General features: G+C 49.6%; 1 protein-coding gene across 3 annotated transcripts in view; it reads left to right on the top strand.

The window, feature by feature from the left end:
- LOC122382488 (medium-chain acyl-CoA ligase ACSF2, mitochondrial-like) overlaps positions 1-27,323 on the top strand; it is a 76,826-nt gene that overhangs the window by 44,679 nt on the left and 4,824 nt on the right. For all 3 annotated transcript variants that reach the window (XM_043367876.1, XM_043367878.1, XM_043367877.1), the window contains 2 exons: positions 2,321-2,462; positions 19,392-19,502. In XM_043367876.1, coding sequence (XP_043223811.1) covers positions 2,321-2,462; positions 19,392-19,502 — 253 coding nt within the window. The remainder of the gene's footprint in view (positions 1-2,320; positions 2,463-19,391; positions 19,503-27,323) is intronic.

The following is a 27,323-nucleotide window of genomic DNA, read 5'->3' as shown; positions in this document are numbered from 1 at the left end:
TCACAACTCAGTTCCATGCATATTGTTTTGACATATTCTTTTGACTGTTGTATGCTCCCAAGTGCTCCATAATCTAAAACGACGTATTTGGCATCATCGTATGACTCTGAAATGTGCCTTGGACCACTGGCATGCATCTTCACGGCTGCCATCCATTTTGTGGGGCATCGGCTGGCTCATGGCTGGTCGCAGGCACTGCAGCTGGATCGTCTCTAGGAATACATTACATTGGTCGGTTAGCGATGCAGAATGAAACTGGACGTGGCAGCTGAACGGGAAACATGCCGTCCACGGCGCCGACAGCGCCGATCGGCTCGGAACCATCGCCGGTCCCTGGGTGCTGAATGCAGAGCCTGCAGTGGGCTGAGTGCAGAGCCCAGCGGACGCTGAATGCGGAGCCCAGTACAGTGGGCCGAATTCAGAGCCCAGCGGATGCTGAATGCAGAGCCTAGTTGCAGTGGGGCGAATTCAGAGTCCAGTAGGCTGAACACAGGTCAGTATTCAGCCGAAAACTGCGCACTCTCGGCAGTGTTGTTTGGACGGAACAGGCCTGTCATTTGAAATTTAGCGATCAGAAACTGCGCTCAAGAATGTCCGTGCTTTCGTACGGCAGGGCGAATTGGTAAACGTTGAAAGCTGTTGACTTGCCAATGTTAAATGGCCCACGGACACTTGTTGCAAAGAGTCTAACCAACAGGTCGAATGGCCAACGGCTATCAGCCGCTGCCAATATGCTGCACGCAATCTCCTCGGTCCTCTCTCTACATAGTTCAAGTGGTCTAGCGGCACTACTAGCACTAAAACGAACTCTAAAACATCACAATCGCTGGTGCTGGCCACTCGCCCGTCCCCTCAGCGTGGCGTCGACTCGACGTCGGGAGTCCTGCACAGCGGTGGGGGCGACACGACCCGGCAGTAATGGAGCCGAGCCGAGCCGAGTCGCCCAGCCCAACCCAGCCGACCTCTCGTCATTTCACACGGCCTAAAGGCTCGCGAGGCGCCGAAGCTGGTGGGAGAAGGTCGCCAGAGTGCCCCCGACATTGACCCAAAGTCCAAACGCTCCCTTTATTTAGGTGGACGGGTATAAGAGGAAAACTGCGTGATTGGGAGGTGCGCGAAGAGTTGCAGTGTGGCAGGAGTTGTTAATGCAGGCTGCAGCTGTGTACCGAGAAAGAAATCGAGCTGAAATAGCATCATAAATGTGGCAACTTGCAAGGTCTGCTTAATCATTTAACAATGCATTAACCAATGGCCGGACCATTCACATTTCACATACCTGATGAGTTATGTCGCTTCCAAACTACGGCCCCATAAATCCACCCACTCGGACGTTTTTCGCAGTTAATTCTGAAAAATAGCGGTGTAATTTTCCCTTGTGCGGGTCTGCTCTCCCGGCGGGGGCGCGGTCAGACCGGCTGGTCGCCGCCGGCAGGTGGTCCATACGCCCGGCGGGTATAATAGGACAGGAGGCGCGATCTACATAATAGATGGAGGCATACATGAATAGCGGCGGCCGGCGGCTGGTGCCAGTCAGCAGAGGCTGGTGTGTGACGCGCGCGGGCACAGCGCCGCTGGCACTCGCCGCCTGATTAGCCCGCAGAGTATTAGCTCGCCGCTGCCGTATTAACGCCCCACTAATGCGGCGATCCGTCCAGGAACGTCTGTTTCTCCTGTGGCTGCCAACGCGCGTCTCAGCGGCCTCATGATTAGCCGTGATCAACTGCGGCGCGTGGCGTATGTGGGCGGGTGATTGATACGGAAAGTTTCCGCATGTTAGGCGATTTGTGTCGATTTAGACTTATTTGATGACTCGCAATATCGAATGGTGGATGCTACTTGACAGTAACCATACTCGGTGGGCTTATGCTGGTATGTATTGTATTGCAGCATATTGCAGAATATGCATATATAAACCGATGGTGGTCTTGCATGCATAACTTTGTGTGTCTGCTGTCCACTGTGCAGTGTGCAGTGTGTAATGTGCCTGTCTCGAGCATCGTATTGTGCATGCTGTCCATAATGCATCATGAGTATGCATTGTGAATGTCTTCAGTAGTGCATAGGCTCCTATACCATGTCCAATCGTTTCAACGTCCAGTTGTTGTCCACGACTGAAGTTGTATAGCGTTCGGACATGCCTCATGCTGCGCTCGTGTCTGAAAAAAGACTTTCGGCCTAGCCAGTAGCCACGCCCTCAGTGACAATGCTTTGTGCCGTCGGTAGTGTAATAGGATTTAATTGTTGCCTGCCTCATTTATGCCACATTTATGCATGCATTTATGTGCCTCCAGTGATGTAAGATGCCTATGTGTGCCTTCAGTGACGTGGCGGTAATGAACGAGGACGGCTACGTGAAGATCGTCGGCCGTGCCAAGGACATGGTGATCCGCGGCGGGGAGAACATCTACCCGACCGAGGTGGAGGACTTCCTGATGACGCACCCGGACGTGCTGGAGGCCTCGGTGAGCCCCCCCCCCCCCTCCCCCACCCTTCGGCGCGTCCTGTGACCGACAGGCGGCACTAACGGCCTCCTTTCAGTCGCGCCCAGCTCCATTTACAGGCCGTCATTTTCGGCATCTATTTCCGTGATGGCACACATTGAGGCGGCCTCATTTGCGGCCCGCTGCCGTCACTCGGCCGCCGTCCCTCGCCGTCTGCTGCCGATGTGATCTAACCCTTAGCGCTCTCAGCTACTCAGTTACCCAGCCACTCATCGGGCGTTGGCTCTTTTTTTTTAGTATGTTCTATAACTATATGTTTTGTGATGCTTCTCCCTTGTTTCACATCGCTCCCTTCTATCATTCTCTTCTTTCACCTTCCTCCCTCTGGCCTCTCTCTCTCTCTCTCTCTCTCTCTCTCTCTCTCTCTCTCTCTCTCTCTCTCTCTCTCTCTTTCATCGACTAGTCCATTCCTCCTTCCCTTCCTCCCACCTTCCGTCTCCTCCCGTCCTCCCTCCTTTTCTCCTTCCGTCCGTGCCGTCTCGGCGGCTCCGGCGCCGGGCTTCCGTTCCGTGTGCGGCCGCCGCTCGGTCACCTAAGTGGGTAATGGATACGGAGGCACGCGGCCAGTGAGCGCGATGGCCTGCTGACCGAAGGCGTCTCTTATTCCTCCCACTGGCCTGCGGTCGCTTCGCTCCTAGCTGCGGTCACCTCGCTGCCCTGAGCTTGGGCCGCTGTTACCTGAAGTCATTTAGCAAAGCGACAATATGGGCTGAGATGCTCGGATCAGGTTTTAATAAGTGGCTTTGCTGTTGCCGGCTGATGATGTCGTATTCATTTTGTAACGGTGTGCGTCATTCACTTGCCTTTTCGTAGCCTAGTGGGGCACGACATAGATTGTGCTCTTGTTGTATTGATTCAGCCATGCGTTCTCATTGGCTCAGATTCATTTCCAGCAACTAACTGTCAGTAGTGTTATATGCAACCAAGCCATGTTGCCACGGTGAAACGAGTATTTTGAAGTGATGACCTTTCCCCCCGGTAATGCTTCGTGGTGGAAAAGCTCATGAGATTCAGCTGCATGGCTGGACTGTTACCGTGCCAACAGATGCCAAGAATCGTCACAAGAGGTTTTACAACTCATAAAACTTTCATTTCTAAAAAGCGACGTTAACTGGGAGGCGTAACACTCAACTGGTCGATGTTAGTGCCTGCGCAACAGTTTTCCTGGCACTGTGCCTTGATCTCCCAGGAAATAATCGAGACCAAACTTCCGTGTTGCTGACAGTTTATGTACACCACTGCGCCAGAACAGAATGCCTTTCTGAGAATCGCAGAGCATAACCTTCAGTTCCCATAAATTATCTGATACTGAACGGTGAACATGAAGGATCTGACAATTTCAGAATATCTTTCAATGCTATTTTTTCATCAGTCGCATCGCTGTCGTCACCCTGCCCGCTCCTGTACCTTAGTGTTAAGTGTGACTGCCTGCCACGATGTTTGTTATCATTCGCAAGCCATCGCCAAGTGGCCTACACAGGGCGGCTGCGTTTGTCATTGTTATGGTAATCAACGTCTGCCTCTGCGCCGGTGTCAGCAGCTGGCATAGTGCTATCGGACAGCATTTATCGAACAAATGACGCATAATCTGCCGACAAGGGTGAAGGCGATTGTGCCCATTATCAGTCAGTAGACTGTACCAAACGAGGCATGCGGTAGTCATGGTACCAAACGCTCACACTTTTGCACAAACCTCAAGGAAGCTCTCTAGGGGAAAATGATAGGAATCTGCTTACTGTTTTTAGTGCTTAGCTTGTTCAGTGTCCAACGACCAAGCTATTTTGAGTGCAGCCTTTATGTTCTGTATTGTACCTGGCCAAAATACGATCTCTTGTGGTTTTCATAAACAGGGGCGCGGGAACTACTTTCCGACTGGGGGGGCACACCATAATAGAGATCAACCTAGGGTACCCCCAAATCTAGTTTTCTCACCGGTTTTAGGCCACTTATTTTTCACCCATCGGCTTTTTCAACAAAAAAGAAAACATTTGCAAAAAAGTGTGGTATTCCGTCTCAAAGCTGTGGGGGCACCGCCCCCACGGCTCCAGAGTTGGGGGGGCAAGCTGCCCCCACTGCCCCCCCCCCCCCGGCTCCCGCGCCTATGTTCATAAAGTCATGCCGCCATGGACTTTATTCTGCACGCAAGGGTCATTAGGCCTTATGACATTATGACCAAAATGTGCGCCACTCAATTGTTCATCGTTGCCGCACCCCTGTTGCCAAAACAGTCCTGGCCTGCTCCACTCCATTCTGATCCCTGAGTCCCTGATGACGGTGACGAAGAGGTCACGATGTGTGGGGATTCCCGGCACGGCTGCCGCGGGGTGCCCCCAGCTGTCGGAGGTTCCCCTCCGCCGGGCCTGAAATACAATCGGCTCGTGTGCCTGTCATCAACGAGTCAGCCACTTTAGCATGTGTAGGTGGGATTATCCATGAAGTCTTAGAGGGGTGAATATCGATAACGATTTTTTCGTGAAGTAAAAAAAGCTACAAAATGTCGCTAACTACTTTATTGATAGCCCTTGCATAACCGAAGTAAAAGATACTGGCTCACTTGAAAACAAGCTTTTGACTTAATTTAAATGAAAAGCTGCTGCCAAAATATATCTCCATCAACCTGAATATAGCACGTAATAATACTGAACACAAAAATACAGTCCCCGGTGCTCTCATGCATTCGCTACGAGCCATCTCAGCTCTGAATAATGAATAGTGTGGTCTGTGATGTAGGGGAGAGTGGGGAAAGATGCCCAGGGTTTGACTATGTCATATATTATTCGAAAATGACGATCGGAAAGCCAAAACTTGGAGTTTCAACGGAAGCCATCATTTTTCTCCAAAAATATCACACTTTCGTGCCTGAAACATGATAACTTTTTTTGCTATTAAGCATTTTCCTGAAGAAGTGAAAGGGGGCATCTTACCCCACAGGGTGGAAAAGACGCCCCCTGGCGTTGGGTAAGATGCCCCTTGCACTATAAGTGACAAAAATAGGCACGTGAATCGCCTGAACGAATCAGTAGTCCCTTCGAGCCTGCAGTAGACACCAAACGTCATCGTAAGGGCCCTCAAAAGTAGTCGTAAGGGGCTTCAGAGGTCATCGTTAGGGCCATCATAGTCCAGCGTGGCCAAACAAGCCTCCGTGGTGGCGTTCGGAGACCATTGTGGGGCCCTTATAGGTCTTCATGATGCTTGAGGGCCCTCAAGCCCATCGTGGGGACCTCAGATGCCAGCGCGGCCCGTGGAGCCAACGTGGGAGCCCTCAAAGGATGTCGTGAGGGGCCCTGGAACCAATAATGGGGCCCACAGATGCCGTCGTGAGGGCTCTCAGAGTTAGATGCCGCCCAAAAAGTCGCTGTGTGGGCCGAGAGACCGGCATGGGGAGCACCTGACCGTACCGGACTCTCAATAGTCCCAGATCGGCTTTTGTCTCTCATCACAAGTATGTAATAAATGATTTGACGGGCTGCTTGAAGGACAGCCTACGGATTTAGGGGGGGGGGGGTGGGGCGTCTTTCCCCATCAGGACAGGGGGCATCTTACCCCAAGGTACCGAAGTAACATTAAATCAGCACAATTTGTTAGCCATAAAACTACACCCTGAAACAAACTGTTTGGGACACAGTACACGCATGTTAATGTATCACGACTATAGCAAGGGACGCAAAAATTATATACCTTCTTTGATATTTACAATGTTTTGACGCCAAAATATTTTTTGAAAGCAGCAAATAAAAAACATGCAATCACCAGCCAGCCGTTGCCCAACTAAGCTTCGCAAATTTTTGTGCAGTTAACAAGGCAGGCTTCCGCTTTACGCTAAGAACATTAATTTCCAGGTTCGATTCTTTGTTTCCCCGCTAGAGGGGGTGGGGCGTCTTTCCCACCCTGGGCATCTTACCCCACTCTCCCCTACGTTTCCGGCGTGGTTGTTCTTTATTCCTGAGGCAGCTCGGGCAGAGGTGCAGCAGCGGTGCCATGTGGCTGGCCACCTGATCAGTATTCACCGGCCCTGTTCTGCGGCTGTTATGCCGCCAACGCTCACGAAAACATTGGCCCACTCTCCGGTGAATATTTATCGGTCAGTATGAGCCTGTTCTGACCTCATATCCCTGCGACCTCTGAGACTCCTCCAGTGAAAAGGGCTAGAATATTGTTACCGGTACGACCTGGTCACTTTTATTTTCAATTTCGTATTGGTCGTGAGTTGTTAGGGGATAAATCTGACAAAAGCTGAACTACATAATAATATGTTTTCTTCGCTTATGATTTCGATTTTTAAGTGAAAGATGCTGGCTTTGTTGCAGTCTTTAGTGTTGTATGAGTGTTGGCTTAGAACATTGACCTCAATTAGCCTTCTATAGGTCTTCTATAGGTCAATGGCTTAGAATCACTCCTAGTTCCAGTGACTTAAATGCCAGTCTGGTAAATCTATATTTATGCGTCACACGCGTCCTGTCCAGGTGACATCACCACCTCTTACCTGTCTGACACGTCTTCCTTAGCAGTTTATTCGTTTACCGGTCGCCCTCCCTATAGTGTCCTCCGTCGGACACCCCTCAGATCAGGTCTGTCAGCGCGTGCGATACCGTCATGAGATCACCCAATTTCTCAGCGCATTAACACAAACGAAGTTAGCGGCCCGGCCCGACGGCCTGGCCGGTCGATAAATCGATCATCCGACGGTGGCAGCGACAGAGCGGGACAGATCGGGACTCCTCGGAGTGGAAATGGTACGCCTTAATCTCCGAGGAATGGTACGCATGATCAAGTACTAAATAAAAACCTGAAATTGCCCGAAAATTTTGAAGTTAAGATTTCTTATCCATGCGGCGCCTCTCAAAATGACATGAATATTGATCATTGTCTTTGGGACTTTTGTCTTTCATGAAAATGACGGAAATATGCTTAAGAAATAAGAACATTCCGCAAGGCAACAAATTATTTCAGCGAATTGTGCACGAGCACTCAACAGCTTGAAATGAGGCTTGCAGAGACCAGCGTGCGTCAGCTGCATATAAAATTTGCATCACCGACTTCCAATTTGAGGGAGTAAGATGGCAATAAGAAATCGGGGTTTAGATGAAAACAGTTACCAACAAAAGCCTTCTTTGAAGTACGCAAACTTAGTCTGGCGATGCGGCTAAGCACTCTTCATCTGCACCGTATAGTAATAAAACGGGCTTTGAATAACAAGAGCGGCTTATCGCAAGTTTTGAACTCGTTAATGTAATCATTGTGAAAGTTTTAACGGTAGTTATAGCATAATTAACTTTGAAGTTGAATTGTTATTTTATCATGATTTATTCTTGTGCAATCGGTGTTTCTTTGCAAGCCGAACGAAAAACACAAGCAGTTCGTCAGTTGAGCCGTTTCTGTCAGTGTTCCCCGCAGCTGCAGCCATCTTTTTCAGTGACTCACGATACGGCTTTTATCCGCTCCGAGCTTCATAATGAAGGTCTGCTGAAACCTCAAGCGTTCTCGCTCTGTAACTCCAAGTTCGGGATGCTATCAATAATTGCTGATCTTCAGAAAAGAATTGTGCTGAATATGACTGTTAATTGCAAAAGTAGAACCAATGGAAGTAACACTTGCGAACTCAGACATGGCTCGACAGACAAGTGAATATATTTCATTTTGTGATAGCTATCTATATTTCGCTACATAAAATAGAATTACAGCCTAGAGGGTGTAAAGTTAAATGAAGACTTGAAGTACTGTGACGTCACTATGAAGAAGCACGACTTGCACGTGAAGAAGCTTCTGCACTATGTTGCTTCTTGATGATGATGATGTTGGTGATGCTGTTTGGAGTTTGCTTTTGTAGTCAAGGCAAAACGTGTCTGACAAAAATTGTTGGGTATAGAAACAGTTAGATCGGTTTGCATTTGATTGATAAGCTATTACAGCTAAATTATTCCTGCACGTCTGCCTGGTCGCCCAGCCGAAGTGATCATTTAGAGATGCTTTTTCTTTACAAATCTTCTTCAGATGCACTTTTTGAGGATAATGCCTTGCTAATGAAACAGTAGTTGTTCATGAGCTACTGATCGGAAGGCGTAAGTCATTCGCTACTAACCTGGTCAGTCAGAAACCTCTCCCGCTACACTGTGCTTTTGTATCTGTACGTTTACGACATTGTCGATGGCGTCTGTTGACATCTCGATCGGGCGTGGTCAGCTGACCACACAAACACCCCCATACGTTCCGCCGGCGCCGGCCGGCCGCACGCAAACAGTCCGGGTCTCACACAGAGACAGACCGCGGGGTTCCATTGTGCGGCGCCGGCCGTCGGCGGCCCGCATGGAATTGATCTGCTGACGGCGGCCAGGAGACGCTCACAGAGAGCTGCAGGGTCAGCGCTGGCGCTGAGCCTACTCGGTCAGCGACATACCCGCCCCTGCGGACCGCCGCAGCCCCCGCCGCCCCCGCCCGGACCGCCGCCGCCCCCGCCCGGTACCTGGCGGTGTCGCCTGTCGGACTGAGTCGCCACCGGGCTCGATCTGATCCCCCGGGTTTCCCGGCGCTGAGACGGCCCCAGGTGGCCGGCCGATGATGACACCGACACCGGACGGAGGGGGCGTGTCCCGTGCAGGTGGGACGTGGGAGGCGGTGGGACGTGGGAGGGGGTGCGGCTTACCTGAAAGCATTGCCCGAACGATCGGCCCGCCCGCCAACCAAGTGCACGCGCACTGCACGCGACGCGCCGGCCAGCGAATCCTACCTCGCATTCGCACTGAGGCGGGACGGCGTCGTCTATGTTACCGAGGCGTGGAGCTCCTGAACGCCATTGGCATTGAACCTTCCGCTGCTGGTTTTAAGGCCGATGTGAAGGCCTACTTGCTCCTGGATGACGTCATGTGATCCTACTTCTTTTACTTGAGATGTGTGATTGTATGTTTGTGTAACTTACCTTTACCTTTTAACAGTTGACGAAACGCAGTGAAAAGCCCGCACCATGTCGAGGACTGTGTTTGAATAAAATCTGAATCTGAATCTGAATCTGTGGGACGTGGGAGGGGGCGTGTCCCGTGCAGGTGGGACGTGGGAGTTAATGGCCACCGACTGTACTCACTTTCTCACTCGCTGTGCTCGCTGTGCTCGCTTGGGCTTGTGCTTGGTAATGTTGATTTTAATTAGTTAAAAGAGAAATTTTGTCATTTATATTCTATAATAATTTGGTAGCATATTTGAGCCAGGAAACAGCAGACAAAAATCAGCCGGCCTGAGGTTTGCACCTAATTATATCAAAGTACCTATACCTCGATCTTCTCATAAGGATATGTCCATTGTTCATTCGCGTCGACGGCATCCTCAATTCAGCCTACATAAGAGTCAAGTCGTTCGAAGGAACGTCTTATTTACTTGTCAGGGTGAATGAGCGATACATTCGCATCTAAAATAATCAAATCAAACTGAGAAACTTAGTTTCTTTACGCCGCACAAAACTGACACAAATGCATCGTTCTTTTCACTCCACTTTGCGCCCATCTCGCGGTTCACGGGTCGATTCTCCTGCACGCTCCCGGTCGCGTCTGGTCCATTAACCGACCAGTCTAGTGGTCGTCGTTTCGCAGCGCTGGGATTGCTCATCCCTATAGTCCTGCGGGCCAGTAATGCTCTCCGTAATGACAATGGTCGCGGTTTCATTCTGATTTATTGGCGAGGTCCCGAGATTAGGTGGCCCGCGGTGAAATTTGCGAGTCGTCTGTCGCGGTTGACTGGGATCTGTGGCGGCGGCTGGGCGGACCACCTCTGAGACAGACGGACAGCGCCGGGCTAGGGCTGGCCGAGACGCCTGAGTTGCTCCGGACGAATCGGTGGGCGGTGAATGGGTCAGGTCGGCCGGAGGGCGCTCTGCGCGCGCTGTGGACTCGATCGAGCTGAACTCTGATATAGTCGTACCGTGGGGAAATATTTGCCCACGACGACCTATCCGGGCGGCCCTCAGCAACAGCCGGCCGGGCATTTTGTTTTTATCAGCGTCTGACGTCTGATGAAGTCGGTCATCAGCCTGAATAGAAAGGCTGAGTTGTTTGTCCCGAACGGGACAGGCGCGCTGCGTTTGGGCCGAGAGTGGCCGCTGGCGCTCCTTTTGAGACGACTCCACCGCTGAAGAGGCCCGGACTGTTTTTAAATGGCACGCGGCGTAATTCGCGACCTCCTGCCGCCGAGACCGAGCCGAGTCGGATATCAGTCAGCTCCAGAAAATGAGAGGAGGATTAGGGCGGCGCTGTTTCGTGGCGGAGTCGGCGACGGTTCTGGCTTTGTCGACGCTTGGGTCTTTCCTGGGGTCACTGAGGCTAAATTTGTGAAATACAGTAGGGTATCAGCGTCATTGCTCTGCTCTTGAATCGCCCAGCTTAGTGTGTTGGCGGATATTAGATCATTCATCAGTGTGCTTGTGTGCTTATTAATTATGGAGAATTATTGTGATCCTCTTACCCAATTAATGTTGATGAGGTTTCTCGCTTCAGGCCGCGATTACGGGTAAACACTAACGACATCGGAGAATATGAACAGTCATAACAGTCTGCTTCATTTATCAAATCTGACATATATATGCGTCAGTCGTCTCCATATGTCCTAATGTATCCAATGCATTTGTCCAGCTGGGCTAGTGCCCATCAGTTAAGTGCCTCTTCTTTACCCGAAAAACCGACTTTTGCTCTAGCATAGGCCACCTGAAAAGCTTCTAGATTTTCCTTATCTCATATGTCACGATTGGGTTGTGATAATACATATAATATAGCCTGCACGATTTTTTATGTGTGTAGGCACGGTAATTCCAGCCAGCCGGAGGAAGGGGGGGGGGAAGATCTGATGTTTTCCCATGGATTCCCCGCCGTCTCCGCGCTGTCGGCGGTGATCACATCAATCTCTCTCTGGCTGACACAGCGTTTGACGTAATGACCCCACTGGATAACACAGCATACAACGAGACCCTCTTGCAGCTTAGCAGAGCTAAGTACGTTTGTCACTAAAAACCTGTCTAATATCATGTATTTATGTCTACACGTGCTCAGATAGGCTTACCTACACGCAAGAGCCCTATTGTCTGTGCTTGTATCTATGATTTCTTAGAAACAGATGCATTCATTTACCTACAATGTTGGTGAAGATTCAGTCATTTTCATTTAGCATTTACTGTAACCCATCCTGATTCACACCACATTTTCCTCCTCTCAAGTTCCTCATTTTGAGCGGCACCTGGCCTGTCGGAATCTGCAATATCCGGCGGGGTGCGCTCGGCCGCCACTCTGGATGCCCGTCGAGCTGCGGTCTCCCGTGTCCCCGTAACGAGGCCATAGAACTGCCAGCCAGCACCGGTTGTAAACCGCGTCCCAGACGAGCGCGCCATCCGACCACTATCGAGCCGCGTAATAGCCCGCCCGCGCCCCACCCCCGCCCCACCCCTTCCCCTCACCACCCCGCCCCGCTCCTTAATCAGGGCTATTGCGGAGCTGCCCCCGGTGCCGGTATAGCTCCTTTATAGCTGCAAGTACGCCGCGCCGTGAGCCAAGGTTTCAATCGACGTCGGTACACGATAAACATTGCATACGTGCATCAGTAGTGAGAATTGTGTCATGTGTGTGACTACATTAGCCATTCGTCGGACTGATTCCATGTATTTTGGCCTGTAAGAGAAGCGAATTTGGTCTGGTCTTGATGCACGTTTCGCCTTTTGCTTTGTGCATGCGTGGGTGCCCCGCAGTCCAGACGCTTGCACTCGCACTCATAGATGGCGTTACTAGTACAGACGCCTGAAAGTAGACTGTACCGCATGGCTTGGTTATGCGCGCGGACAGCAGAGCGCGCAGCATTATCGTCAGATAAGTACTGTGCTAAGAAGTCAGTAACTTTTATACATATCATATCATATTATACCTAGTTATAAGACAAAACAGTCACAAATCAAATTAACTTATCATTACTAATTAAATCAAATCAAATGTTCAAATTAACATTGGCTCGTTTTTCTTGTGCGTCATTCAGCCATCATGACCTTTGGAGTTGCATCCCGCGCCTCGGATGGACGGTAGCAGTATCGCTCATCCGTGCCCGCTATCTGCGTCCCCAGCCGCCCTAGTCCATCATGCGGTGACTGCAATGGTCCATTAAATGGTTCCATGTGATTAGAAATGATTGCGGGGGCAACTTGAGCCGTCTGAATGGCTGCACCGAGATAAAGTTTCCTGTTTTGTGACAGACTAATGGGAGATGACCTTCTTCATATGCATTTACTGCTACAGTAAATACGAAACAAAATATAATGCAACAATACGTGTAAAACCCTCTGAGGCTATGCTTCTACGCCTAGTTATGAGTATTATTTTAGACAGTACTGTTCTAATGCTGATAGTATAAATTGGGAGATAGAAAGCATGCCTATGCTAAAAATGGTTGTGAAAGGATACATGCACCCGACGATTGGTACCCTATTTCGTAGAATTTCATGAGGTTCCATGAAGGCTTTCCTCCGCTTCAAAGCTGCTTTCCTGATTTTATCAGGCTGAATTTTACGACGATTTCTGAGAAACAATTGAATTGTAATGTAATGATCGTCGAATATAGTGGACGATCATTATCGATAACAGGATCGATTGATAAAGATCGCGTTCTTGTTCCATTCAAACCACTAGAAGGGATAACTCATACAAAATGGAGGCAGGCCATATCATTTGGAAGACTCGAATATCAGCTTTATACAAAGTTTCGCCTTCATTCCGAGCCTGGTTTCCTTTCAAGCACACCACGTTTGATTGTAGGGTGTGTGTGCACGTCGCTGTGTTTCCGTCACTATTCCCCGACTGAAAAACTCCTCCCAGTGCGTGTGGTGGTTTGACCCGCGACCGTGTACCCTTGTATTAGGTTTCACCACAGTGTCCGTAGACAAAGTGGCTCAGCCATCTGCCCCATATCGGTGGCCATTTTCTGTGACTTTTCTCGACCGTGTGTTGGTCTGTTGTATCAGATACCGACAGGGGTGACACTCTTTGGCGCCCAGGTCACGCGCACAGATGGTAAATAAGCGCTGATGGCTCAAAATATCTGGCAACACTCGACAACAGCCTTAGCGCCGGTCGGCAGCGGAAAACAGGGCCAGCTTGAACGGTGTCGAACACGATGTGCTTGAAAAAAAATGCAACAGGTCTAGCAGATAAAAGACATGTCCTAAGATTAAGTATGTTTGAGTGATTTCTATCATGTTATATGCACCCGACGTAATGGTGTTCACTTCCCTTTCGAGAACGTTTATTGCTGGTCCATGATGTAAGCATCAGTTGAAATTGGTTCCTTGGAATGCTGCGATGTTCCTGAGTCCAAACCTCCCATAATGTTTTTTTATGTCTTTTCATCAAGACAGCTAAAATAAAAAGATATTCGGCTGTACTAGGGCTCTTGTGTGTTGAATACTCTTCTTGTGTTTTGTGTTTGTAATTCTTCGATTCGAAACGCCGATTATTGTTTAACCCTCGCCCGCACATGGGGGGGGGGGGGGGCGGTGGTTGCCACCCCCCCCCCCCAGGTAGTCTTTCTGCTCTGCACTCAACATTTTTAGAGCTAGAAGGCTGATTTTTCGTATAGCTGCTCCTCTATCTTTTTTTGATGTCCACTGAAAATTTCAAGTTTCTGTGATTTTTGGTTTCGGAGATATGACCTTGTTTTTCAGGTCATGTCATGACCCAAATGGCCAATTCTCAACATCTTGCGTTTGCCATGGGCCTTGTGAGCTTTTGACACCCTGATTTCGGCCTTTTTTGCCAGTCTTACCTCCCACCTATCATGGAACATGTTGTTCGACGATGTACAGGGGTCAAGGTCAGGGTCAAGGTCAGCCTAGGTCATCTAAGATAATTGCGTTTTAGGCAAGCTGAATTTACTTTTGTGAAGTTTTTTGACTGGATTTTTGGTGCAAGCTTCTCAGATCATGATTTCATGTAATATAGACCCAAAAACAATCGGTGCACACATCAGTATACAGTGTGCGTCACCAATTATATGGTGAAACTAAAAGTTGATGATAAATCTTGAGCATGCTCATTTTTCGGTTCCACTTACTGAGTAGACGCCGCATACAAAAAATAACAGTCCTCGCGCAAGTGGAAGTGCTGCCTCATGGCAATGCATTTATTGGCCAAAAGCTCGATATATCGAAAACTTATGGCGTTCTGAGAATTGAACAGAAAATATTGAAATGTTATAATTCTTGAGCAGGCTCCGGACATCAATTGGGAAAGCGAGGACAATCATTGAAACATGTTTTGGGTTCACCCATGCGATGCCTTCACTTCTTCAAGACGGTCATCTACTTCGCATACGGTAATCTCTTCCCGGTCTTCCTTGACTGTCTGGAGCAGCTTCTGTTTTCCCTGCTCTGACTTCTTATTCTACGGTTGAAGGTCATTACGAGCGCCAGTATCCTTTCTGCAGTATTATTGACGATCTTCAGGGCCTAGACAGTGTCACGTGCCACCTGGTAGTCGTGGTCCACTCCTAATCCCAGAACTCCAGGTCTCGTCCTAGGAGTCCCGTGAGAAAATGACAAGGAAAATGGAGTATTTCGAAGAAGTGCGAAGACGCATTGACGAACCTATCCATGGTAGTCCATCCAGCGATATCCAACGACGGATTTGATCGCCGGAGGCATGGTGGCCCACCGACACCGACGCCAGGATCATTCAGTTTGTCCACAGTGTCGGCCAGGATCATTCAGTTTGTCCACAAAGCATGGTGGACAAGCTGAATGAACCTGGCGTCGGTGTCGTTGGCCAAGCTACTGCATGAAGCGCTCCCAAACGTTCCTCTTCTCATTAAACGTCTTCAAGCCTTCCGCGAAGGATTCCCTCGACTGCGCATGCCGCCCTGAAGGCGAAGAGGATCACGAGTCTCTTTGAGGCGAGTGATTAGAGAACAAGATCAGAGGAGCTAGCCCTGGGGCTGCGTACCGATGGCGACCGATAGCCTTCAGCGCGGCATGCGCACATTGTGCACTGTGCAGGCGAGGGAAAACCTTCTTGGAAGAATTGAAGACGTTTAATGAGAGAAAGGTCGTTTGTGAGCGCTTCATTCAGCAGAAAGGCCTCCGTCCAGGGCTTAACGTACACAAGCGCAGTGAAGGTGGCAAATTCTTCGACTGATTTAAGATATTTTGGACGCAGTTGGAGGTAATGGCGGAAAAGGAAGATCTTAAGGGTGTATCACTGCATATGACCATCGACATCCAACGAGCGTGGTGATCGACCCCCGTCACATCACCGGGAGGAAATTCGCCGAGGAAGAGAACACAGCTGAAGGCATCCTCGGTAGTCGTTCCGTGGCCAGAACTTGCCAGCCTGGAGAGCGCGCACGCAGAACACGACTGCGCCTGCTTTCCAAGCCTTTTCCTTGGGGTTGTCGCAAGGCCGAAAGTCCTGCTGGTTGATATGTTGCCATCGTGTTCTGAATAAGTCCACGAAAATCTTCGAACTCGGTCCTGAAGTCGCCCCGAAGAGCATTTTGAAGACATGGCTGCAAACAACTTCGAGAATATGGTGTCTGCACAGTAGCTCGGTATGTTGGTGTTACTGTGTTTGGTGTTACTCTGCTGTGTTCAGAGGCATAAGTCAAAAGAGTCCTTGTATGTATGTATTATTTACGATCATGGCCGATCCACACATCGCGTGGCGATTACGAAGCAAATTTAATAGAAAACAAGTAAAACAGAATGGTGCATTGATGCCCAAAGTGATGAAAAAGGTCCAAAAATGCCACAACTAAATAACGATACAGGAACACGTAAGAACGATTCACTACAGCTTTGTCAGCATAATACCGGCACCAGCAGAATCTCGAACTTTACCATGATTTGTGACTCGCTACCAGCATATTACCATTATTCCAATTCGTGTAGCATTGATTGGCAATCTCAACTTCGGCATCATTGGCATTTTACCGGCAGTACAGGATCATATTTTAGATTCCTAGCCGGCTGTGGCAAACGATACTGGCTATGCCGTTAGCAAGTCAATGGGAAATTGCACCCCTGTCGGGAGTGTCTTGAGGCAGTGGTAAATGAAGGAGAAAAAACACCAAACTCCACACAGTTAATAGTCATGCTAAAAGTAACCCGAAAAATAAAATGCTCAAATTCCATCGAACAAATCTGTTTTTTGACGCACCCTAGTATACAGACAGACACACACAGACATACAAACACATATAATTGACCTTGACCTAACTTGACCTGAAATGACCTCAACAGCAAAATTCTGGTCGGGTAGTGTGACAAGGAGGTTCTAGCTGGCTTGGCACCAGAAAACAGCATCGTCATCGGTATTTGATAAGCAGCGCACTTGATATCCAACGGTGACCCAAAATAGCAACATTTTTTAGTTTGACCTGACCTGGAAGGTCAATTACTGACCTGAGAAGGTAAAACTGGGTACCATTGGATTCGTCTCTTCCCAAAGAATCTTTTTGGTCTCTACCGCTAAGCTCTATCTCCAACAGGAACGAAATGGCGCGGGGGGGTGGCAACCACCCCCCCCCCCCCATGTGCGTTCTAGGATGGGAAAATGGCATGTGCGGGCGAGGGTTAAAATTCGATTGATCTAAATGCTTTCTTTCCGTGCCTGGCTCCGTTTTTCTCATGCTAGCGTTGAGGCATTTTTGTTTATTATTCATGTATTATTTCTCACATACGCGTCTGCTTGAAGACGTACTTCAATCATAACAACTCAAGTGGCAAATGTCTAAGACAGGAACGTCCAGATAATGCATTGTGCCTAACTACATAGACAACGCACACAGATAACGGCACTGAAAATAAATCAAAGAGGCGCTTCTTTTACCATATGCAAGTACAATAATAGCCGTGTGAGCCAAACCATAGGCGTGTAGTCTTTATCTATCAGTGTGAGTGTATTTCGGAGGTCGCAAATAGTAACCTAAGTGCATTGTTCCTCTATTCGGTTCGATGTGTTTTTTTCGTTTAACCCTCGCCGGCACAGGGGGGGTTGATGCAACCCCCCTCTAAGGTTTTTCGCAAATAACTCGCGTAAAAAGCAGCCGATCGCGACGAAACTTTCAGTATTTTCGCATTGATCAATTATACACCTACCCTGAAAATTTCATGACCATGATCCAAATGACCTTTGACCTGTGACCTCTTTTCCGAGACCATGTTTGGCTGGAATCGCGATTCGGCGTACTCGTATGTCGGCTCGCATTAGCCGCGCGTTTGCAAGCTTTTCGTGGTTTCAAACGTTCAAACATGTGATTTGATGTTGCTCCCATGCATTAGGGTGGGTGTCAAGGTCACCTGAAGGTCAGGTCAGGTCATTGACCTTTGGTGACCTCGGGTGACCTCGGTTCACTTTTTCGAGTTTTACATGTTTCTAGGCTAGTTTTTGGAGCTGAATTCGAATTTAGCAACCATTTGAACATTTACGAAGTAGTTTTGGTGCCTTCGTAACATGTAACGAAGCTGTCAGAGGCGGTTGACACGCATTACGAATACCCGTCACAACCCCTACTGGTTGACCTGACCTGACCTGACCCGACCTGGTCTAAATGCTTAAAGACATCATCTCTGATCAAAACTAACACGATATTCGTGAACAGCACCCCGGAAAACCACGTAACAGCCACACTTTACGACTTTCTAACAGCCACAGGTCCCGATTTTCCCGGTTTTCGGGTCATTGACCTGACTTGGAAGGTCACCCGATGACCTAGGACCTTAAAATTGGGTATCATCGGCTTCCTCTCGTGACGGGCAACACTCTCGTTTTTTTCGCGAAGCTCTAGCTCCATCAGGGGCCAAACGCAAGGGGGTCGTACCAACCCCCTTGTACCGTCGAAGGACGCAAAATGGCATGTGCCGGCGAGGGTTAATACAGTTTTTTTCCGGACCGGGTAACATCCCACAAGCACGAACAAGAACCACTCAATGCTTTCAGCGCAGCCATTTATACTTTGAGCCTGATATGAGCCTGACAGGCTTGGTGTTGTAGAAACCATTGATCGTGCTGTGAATGTGTTGTATAGATAAGCAAATTGGCTTCAGATTTTTTTTGCACTTTTGGTCCATTGACAAGCCGTCAGCAGTCCAATATCTATTTCATACCACTCGAACGGTTGCAAGGCAAGCGCTATGTTTTATGCTTATCCAATCTATAGCTGAAAATGCAGCTTGCCTTCATACACATTTTTACACATGTATTTCCATATCATTTTTGTATATGATAAGCTTTCAAAACACAATCTCTTGCTGCTGTTGATGTTGCTTAGACATTCGATTCATCGCGACATCCACCGCATTGGCCGGCTAATTTTCCGTGGTGGGTGTAAGCTGCTCATGCTGTGTGTGAGTGAAGCATTATATAACTTTGTTTCAATTCTGACCATCAGGCCTCGAGAAGTATCAATTTCAAGCTCCGATTCTGATCAGAAATTGAGAAGGCAGTATTCTATGGGAATCCACTGGCTTGATTCAGGCCAGGCCGTGTTGAACGGCTGGCATTGTGCACTCAGTACATCGACGATAAATTGTGATCGGGGAGCTGGGTGCCAAAACAGGCTTATATTGAAAGCGTGGCAACATTATTCAGCCTTCCATGAGGCGCGACGATAAAAGACAAACAACCATGGTGGCTGGCGATTAGAGTTCAATTACAGACGGCGGTTCGCGCCGCTGGTCACGAGAGCAATTGATTTTCGGATCCAGCGTAGAAACAAATTTACGGCCCAAAAATTAACTACCCTCATGTGCCCAAAGTCTTGCCCTTAACCAGCAGTTTTGCGCGGCGGATACGGCAAGGTTCTCAATCGCCCATTCACCGCTTGGTTGGCTCGTGTCTAGTCACTCGGGGCCAGCCTCCTGACCGTAAATCTGGCTCTGCACAGGCGTTCGGAGTGCCCGATGATCGGATGGGCGAGGAGCTGGCCGTGTGGATTCGCCTGCGCCGGTCGGACACGGTCTCCGAGCACGACATCAGGAGCTACTGCAAGGGACGGGTGAGTGGCCCTGGTGGTGTGACGCCGCAGTCTGGCGTCGCTCGAGGCAGGGTGATAGTTTTTGTCTTTTGGTGTGTCCTTTTCCAGTTGCATTTCGTGGTTCCTGCTTTTGTTTGTGGCTTCGTGCTGTGAACTCATTGGGTTGTTTAGCATTGCGAATGATTTTTATTTCCTACTTTGCATTGCCATTGTCACCCTATTTTTGTCATTTCATCCTCGATGGTTCTAAATTCCAATAGTTGTTATTAGCATCAAAGTAGCAAAGAGGTCATTTTCATCGGAGAGAGCTGCAGCCAAGAAGCGGATGTGGCTTTCATCTGAATTGGCCGGCATTTCGAAAACTGTGCCCTCATAAGGTTTCCCTTCAACATGTGCAGTCTTGTATTAAATTACCTCTCTTCAGTTCCTTGAACTAATATCGTGGAGCCCGGAGCTCTGCGATCAAGCCAAACGGGACGAGGAACTGACTGTATACACAATCTAGTGGAATAACAGTTTATGAAAGTGATCAAAGAAAAATTGTGCTCGCCCAGAGCTTCTGTCAGGTGGCCTGTGCAGCCGCTGGCAGTGTCCGAAATAGCGCCGGGGAATTTCGCATGTGTTAACAAAGTGTTCCGGTCGTCAAAGACCGGCTTTTTACGGACATACGAGGGGTGTTCAAAAAGTTCCCGGCCCAACCATGAAGGAGTTGGAATTTCGGTCTGCAACGCGGTGTGTTCAATGATGTGTTATTGAGATGTCCACTTACGTAGCCATTAACCAATCTGCCCTATAATTGGTTCAGGCTGCTAATTAATCGTAACATAGTTTGCCATTCCCGGTCAGAATGGGCGACGCCCAGAAGAGAACAGTGATTTGGTTCATGTATTGCAGAAAAATACACCAAACGTTATTCACGAAAAGCTAGTGCCAACACATGTTGAGGTTTGTCTTTCTTACAGTATCGTCAAAAAGTGGGCATCTCTGTTCAATTTTGGTCAGCAGATCATTAATGGTCACCCCCGCAGTGGCCAGCCATCAACAGCATTGACTCAAGAAAATATGAAAAATAAGCACTTCTTTGTGAAAAATGACAAATGTTCTGGTCTGGAACAACGCAGCAGAAGCGGAGGTGTCTATCATGTTCCTTAACCCGCGCCCAGATGGGGTCTGCCGAGCAACGCGGTCTGATGGGGGGGGGGCATTTTGGCCCCCCCCCCTCAGATCTCGAGAACCACGCAATATAGCGACAAGCGGTAAACGGTGTTGGATAGCCCCAACGGGGAACTACCTTGTGACCCAATTTCATTGACCTCGGTCAAACCGATGACGTCACAGGTCAGGTCAAAGGTCGAATTTTCACCGTTTACAGGCACTTCAAGAAATGCGTTGTAAAATCGAGTAAAATGCATTTCATTGAAAATCATCGGTGGAAAAATGTTCTTCAAACACATATTTTGCTATTTGAGGTCACTGATACCAGGTCAGGTCACAGAGGTCAGGTCACTGGGGGGTCACAATATGAAAGTGTCGTGTGATACATGTTTTATGGTCCATTTTACATGACAAATGCGATTATGTGGGTCAGACAGACTTTAGGGCCGGCTTAGGTCACGTTTTGGTCAAGGTCAGGTCAAGGTCAGGTCAAGGTCAGGTCAAATTAGGTCAAATTTCAAAGTTGATATTTTTGCATAAAATGGGTATCGATTCGATGCAGCTCGTCACGGGGAGTTCAATGGTGGTCTCCGTTTTGCGCTACCAGGTCTAGAATTGCTAAAAATTGAGTTCAAAAATTTGACGTCATCAATTTTTAACAGTTTTTTTGCTATAACTTGGCCAAAAAAAAGAGGTATCGATCTAAAATTTGGTATGTATATCGAAGAGCGTAGGGACTATCACATATATTCCGTTTTTTTCGAAATTCGAAAAAAAATTAAAAATTGAGTTTTTCTAAAAAAATCATTTTTTTATTTTTGGGGTCAAAATCCCAAAATTTCGAAAATCCGAGATAGCAGTTTTGTAGCGCCGTCTTTTCTCTACACACCCACATAAAGAACTTTAAAATTGCTTGTTAACTGTAGAATTGGTGAGCGTTTCAAGATGTCATGTTTTTTGCTCATTTTTGCTCGAACATGACCTCAGTTTGACCTCAATAACTCCTGACCTGAGGTGACCTGTGACTTGAAATTTTGTGTGAAGGTGTTAAATTGATGCCCAGTAAGGTACCCAAAATTTGGCGGCGCTGCGCGCCGCCGTTTTCTCGCTATTTAAGAAAAACCACAGGGGGGGGGGGCAAAATGGCCCCCCCATCAGGGCGCGGGTTAAAGCCATTCTTCGACAGCGTATTATATGTTTAAGATCTCTGCAAGATGCATCCCCCGTTTGCTGATTCCAGAGGAAAGGCAAACTCGAAAGGAGGGGTCACGCGAAAATTTTGGCCCCTATATCGAAGATCCAAAAGAGTTCATTGAACTACTTGTTACCGTGGAGGAATTGAGGGTGTCACACGTTGACCCTAAGGGCGTGACCGAGTTGCACAAGTGGAAGCACACTGAGTAAAGGCCATCAAATGTGTGCGACGTGTTTAAGTCGGACGGCAAGGTGACAGTGGTTGCATTTTGGGATGCTGGCGGGGCTCTGCTCGTCAACTTTCTAAAACAGGGGCGCACAATTAATTATGAATACTACACCTCCCTTCGATAACAGTAGCGAGCAGCAGATATCAAGGACAGACTAGGGAAGCTGACTAAAAGTGTGCGCCTGATCCAGGACCACGCACCAGCACACATGAGCAGGGTGACGATCAGCGAAGCAGTGAGCTGTGGCTTCGAGTTGTTGTCACAGCCACTTTTTCTCCGTACCTTGCACGCTCAGGTTGTCACCTCTTCCGCAACATAAGAAAATTGCTTAGCAGTGGCAACTTCGCTGACAGCAAGGAAACAAAAGCAGCCGTCTTGGACGTGCCAGATGCGTCCAAAACCCACTTGGCTATGGAGACCCAGGGGCCTCTAGCGAAGCGCTGCGCGAAATATTTTTGTCTTAACGCTGGTTATTTGACTAAATGAACATTTTTGGTCTAATAAGTCGACGTCGTATCTCTGCTCCTTCATGGTCGGGCCGAGAACTTCTTGAACGCCCCTCGTACAGGCCATGATCTAATTCCTCAACAAAAGTCAGCAGACACATTAAGTAATCCATATATCCCGTTTTGAACTCCGATTTCTAGGCCGTAGCTATTCGTCCATATGCTCATAAGCATTATGCATGCGTACCTAATCGTAAGTCGCAGATAATACCGACACAACTACATAGTGATCGATTGCTTTTGGTACTATTGCATATTGCAGATTTATTTATAACTACACACAGTTAACGGCTAGCCTCTGTCTTTTCTTTATCATGGTTTGATATTCCAAGGAATGAGATCTTCTTTAATGTTTGCTGTTTCAAGGATACACCTTCTCAATATAAAATGTGCGGATGCATGCTTTCTTTATTCAGTTAAAAGCGTTGTCGAGCGTTCCAAAAGAATTTCAAATCCCTTGTCTTTGTTCTTCAGACATTCTGCAGGAATACATAATTCGGTTTCACTGGCTGCAAGCCATTATGAATATTGGACCGTTGTTTTGAAAGCAAGCAGCGCTGTGTCGTGCTTTCAAAACTGATCTATTTGAGACTCAGAATGTTCGGAAAAAAATTCGCACCATGTTCTGTTTATTGCATCGCAATATTTGGCTGCTATCTGTGTGTGGTGTAGCATCGGCTGAATATGCCTTATCTTGGTCCAAATGTGCTGTCTCTGCATATGCCTTTTCCCTTTTCCTATCTAACAACAACGAAGCTGCAGCTATTCTGCGGAATATAGTGATGTTTCTCCAAGTTTTCCAGCAGCTTCCAGCAAACGGTAGCGACGGAACACCTTCAATTAAGGGGGGAGGGCACTGCCGACTTTTGGTCCCATTCTTTCCATGCAACGCCCATAGGGCTAATGTTAAAATGCCAAAATCAAAGGGGGACACGGTGCCCCGGTGCCCTCCCCGTTCCGCCGCCTATGCCAGCAAAGCCTTTTTCTATCACAACGCAGTGCTTTTCTGGGCAGGGAAGGATGCACAACAGTCGATATCCGAATGTGTTATGCATCTAGGGTCCTTTGAATTTTTGAAACCATGTACGACGTCCAATCTACAGGGACGTCGGGTGGGGTCGGGTGTATGTAGTAAACACACTATAACGGGTTATCTCAAGCCGTAGGTATGGCGTCACTAGTATTATTTGGCGTAGTCTCGACGATATTGAGGCCGAACCGTGACGAATCCTCGTAACAACGTCACGAATGTTCGTTACATCCGTCCCGTGTGTTCGTCACATCCGTAACATGTATTTGTCACATCTTTTGTTAGGGCCAAGTAAAGCTGCATATACCACGACACTGTGTATTGTGCTTCCAGCGACCGAAGACCAAGCACGGACACGGCGACCCGCCGACTGACCCAGTCTGGTCACGGTCGCGCCCTTATATAACCACGGCACAGAGCGCATGCGCGATGACCGCGCGGCGGTCAGGCGGCTCGCCGGCCGGACGGCCGGGCCGCCGACCCCGCCCTGTTCCACGGCCCCACACGGCCGGTGCGCGGTCACAATATCCCAACACTCCTCCCCCCATAAAAGAAACGTTTCCACTTGGTCAAGTAACAAAGAAACGCGACACACTACGCGACCGGAACGCGACCGGAAATACAAACTGATTCAGACACTGGTGATGCACATCGAGAGCATCCGAGGCCTAGGATTGAAAACGATCTGGGGGGAGCGACACTCTGCCAGACCTGGTCACATACGCGCCCCGCACAGATGTACCCCCATTCCCCACCTGATCTCGGGCCCGCCGGCAGAGGTAGTACAACGCCAGTGGATCCGGTCCAGTCTCCTCGGACCCCGTCTGCTTCCTGGGACGCGTTTCTGTGGCTGTGTCCGATGCGTCGTCCCTCCGGGTGCTTCCAGACGTTTCCTGTTTGTGGGACTCCCGTTCCACAGCTGGCTTTAGCTGGTTGAAGTGCAGAGCCTTTTCCTTGCCCTTGTCGTCACGGACGAGGTACGTTACTCCTCTCTCTCCTCCGAGGCGGCCGATGATGGTGCCCGGGCCTTTGTAGTACAGTCCCAGCTTCGGCTTCCCGCCGACCGAGACCCTATTATCCCGAATCCATACCCGGTCACCAGCCTCGAACCCTTTTCCGCTCGCGCGCTGGTTGAATCGGGTCGCAGCCTCCGTAGCACTGGCCCGGGTTTTCCTGATAGTCGTCTGATAAGCCTCTGAAATGGCCTTTAGACGGTCTTCAAGGTAGCACCGGATATTTACCGCCCGATCCGGAGGGTTGATGACCGCATCGAGTGGCGTTTTCGGGTGGAATCCGTGCAGCAGAAAGAACGGGGAATATCCGGTGACGCTGTGCACAGAGGTGTTGTAGGCCATGCAGTACGCCTTGATGTCAGCGTCCCAGTTCGCTCCTTGAGGGTCAACGTATTTGGCGACCATGTCCTTGAGTGTCCTCATAAAACGCTCTACCATACCATCACTCTCAGGGTGATAGGGCGTTGTACGCGTTTTCTGGATGCCCAGTCGCTTGCACATGCACTGGAACAATGCAGACTCAAATTGGCCTCCTTGGTCCGAATGAATCCTGTCTGGCACCCCCATGTCGTAAACCCAATCCAACAGCACCGTGGTTACGGTTTCGGCATCCTGCCGTCTGACTGGGTACACTCGGACGTATTTAGAAAAATAGTCCATGATGACTACTGCATATCGGTTGCCATTCTCCGACACCGGCATCTCAGTGATGTCAATCGCAATTCTGCGGAATGGTTGACTCGTGACCTCCGTCACCAGAGGAGCCCGTTTCTTCGGTGCAGGGCGATGGCGCCGTTGGCAAAGGTCACACGTGCTGCAGTACCGACGGATGTCCGCGAACATGCCGGGCCAGAGGAAGCGCTGTCGCACTCTTTCCGTTGTTCGACTCCGTCCCAAGTGTGCAGACGTCGGATGGTCATGGGCGAGCGTCATGATCCTTGATCGCATCGAATCGGGGACCAGGGCCCGGAAGCCCCACTTCGTCCTCATGCCGAGAACGCCCTCCCGCACTTCGAGCTGCGTCCAGCTCCCACGCAGTAGCTCCCACTCGGCGAGAGGGTGATCGGGCGGTGGTTCCCGACTGCCCAGACAGGCGTTCCGCATGACGCTGAGGACCTCGTCCTCTTGTTGCGCCGTCTGCAACTCCGATTGTCCTGGTGCTTCAGTGATTAGGCGTCCCGCCTGGTCACCCTTCGCACTAGGTGGCGCAGTAGGCAGTGCGCAGACTTGGTCAAGTTCTGCTGCGCCTCGAGTCTTCCCCACACATTCCTCCTCTCCACCAGAAGCAGGTTCTTGGGCTCTTGTAGCTGCGGTATGCACGGGTGCTTGACCGGCTTCGGCGGGATAAGACTTGCTGCGCTTGCCCGTCCAGATATTGCCGTTGACTGGTCGCTGCCGGGACATCGCATCGGCATTGCCGTGATCACGGCCCGGCCGGACAACCACCCGGAACTGGTAAGAGCTCAGCTCGATGGCCCACCGGCCACGTCTTCCCGTCCCGTCACGTTCCACATTGATGGACTCCGGTACACCGGTGAGTGGTTTGTGATCGGTCACGACTTCGAATTCTGCTCCAACTGTGTACTGGTTGAATCGCCGGATGGCGTGAACGATGGCCCAGAGTTCTTTATCATATGTTGGCCATCTGCGCTGTTGCTTTGTCAGCACCTTACTGTCGTAGGCGATGACTCTCTCCGTGTCACCCACCCGCTCCGCGAGCACCGAACCGACTGCAGAGTCGGATGCATCCGTGTACAAGACGAATGTACCACGGAACGTAGGGAGGGCTAACACTGGAGGTGCAGTCAGCGCCTGCTTCAGACTCTCAAAAGCTGCTTCAGCTTCCGGCGTCCACGTCAGGTGGTCACCCACCACCTTGGCTTCCCTCAGCGGCTTCGTGAGATCCATGTATTGTGGGACAAAACGGCTGTAATATCCGCACAATCCGAGGAAGCTTTTCATGCCATCTTCCGTCTTCGGTGGAGCCCAGTCGAGTATCTTCTGGATGTTATGTGGGTCCGGTAGGAGTCCCTCCTTTGCGACCCGGTGACCGAGGAACGTAACTTCGCGCTTTGCGAGGCGGCACTTTTCTGGTTTGAGCTTCAGCTTCGCCGACCTCACTCGCTTGAAGACATCACGGAGCGTTGCGATGTGCTCGTCCTCGGATCTGCTTGATATGATGATGTCATCAAGGTAGACTAAACAGCGTTTCGAGTCCAGACCCGCAAGCACCAGTTCCATGAGTCGCTGGAATGTGGCTCCAGCATTTTTGAGACCCATGGCCATCACCCTGAACTGATGGAGTCCTTTGCCCGTGGAGAACGCCGTCTTTTCCCGGTCCTCTGTGGCCAGCGGGACCTGCCAGTAACCGGTCGCCATGTCGAGCGTCGTGTACCACGTTGCCCCCGCTAGGGTATCCAACGCCTCGTCGACCCTCGGCAGAGGATGCGCACATCCGCGAGTTCGGCTGTTGATCGCGCGGAGATCGACGCAGAAGCGGAAACTTCCATCTTTCTTTCTGGCCAGGACGACTGGGGAGCACCAAGGACTTGTACTCTCTTCAATTATTCCATCTTTCATCATCTGCGTCTTCTGCATCTCGACTTGCTCGCGGAGTTTAACTGGTACCCGCCGTGGTCTCTGCTTCACGGGAGCCTCCTCCCCTGTGTCGATGTGGTGTTCGAGCAAATCTGTCTTGCCGATATCACCCGCAT

Source organism: Amphibalanus amphitrite, unplaced genomic scaffold (genome assembly GCF_019059575.1).
Source record: "Amphibalanus amphitrite isolate SeventyFive unplaced genomic scaffold, NRLGWU_Aamphi_draft 000140F_arrow, whole genome shotgun sequence".
Classification (NCBI taxonomy): Eukaryota; Metazoa; Arthropoda; class Thecostraca; order Balanomorpha; family Balanidae; genus Amphibalanus; species Amphibalanus amphitrite.
This window is presented reverse-complemented; position numbering and strand designations above follow the sequence as displayed.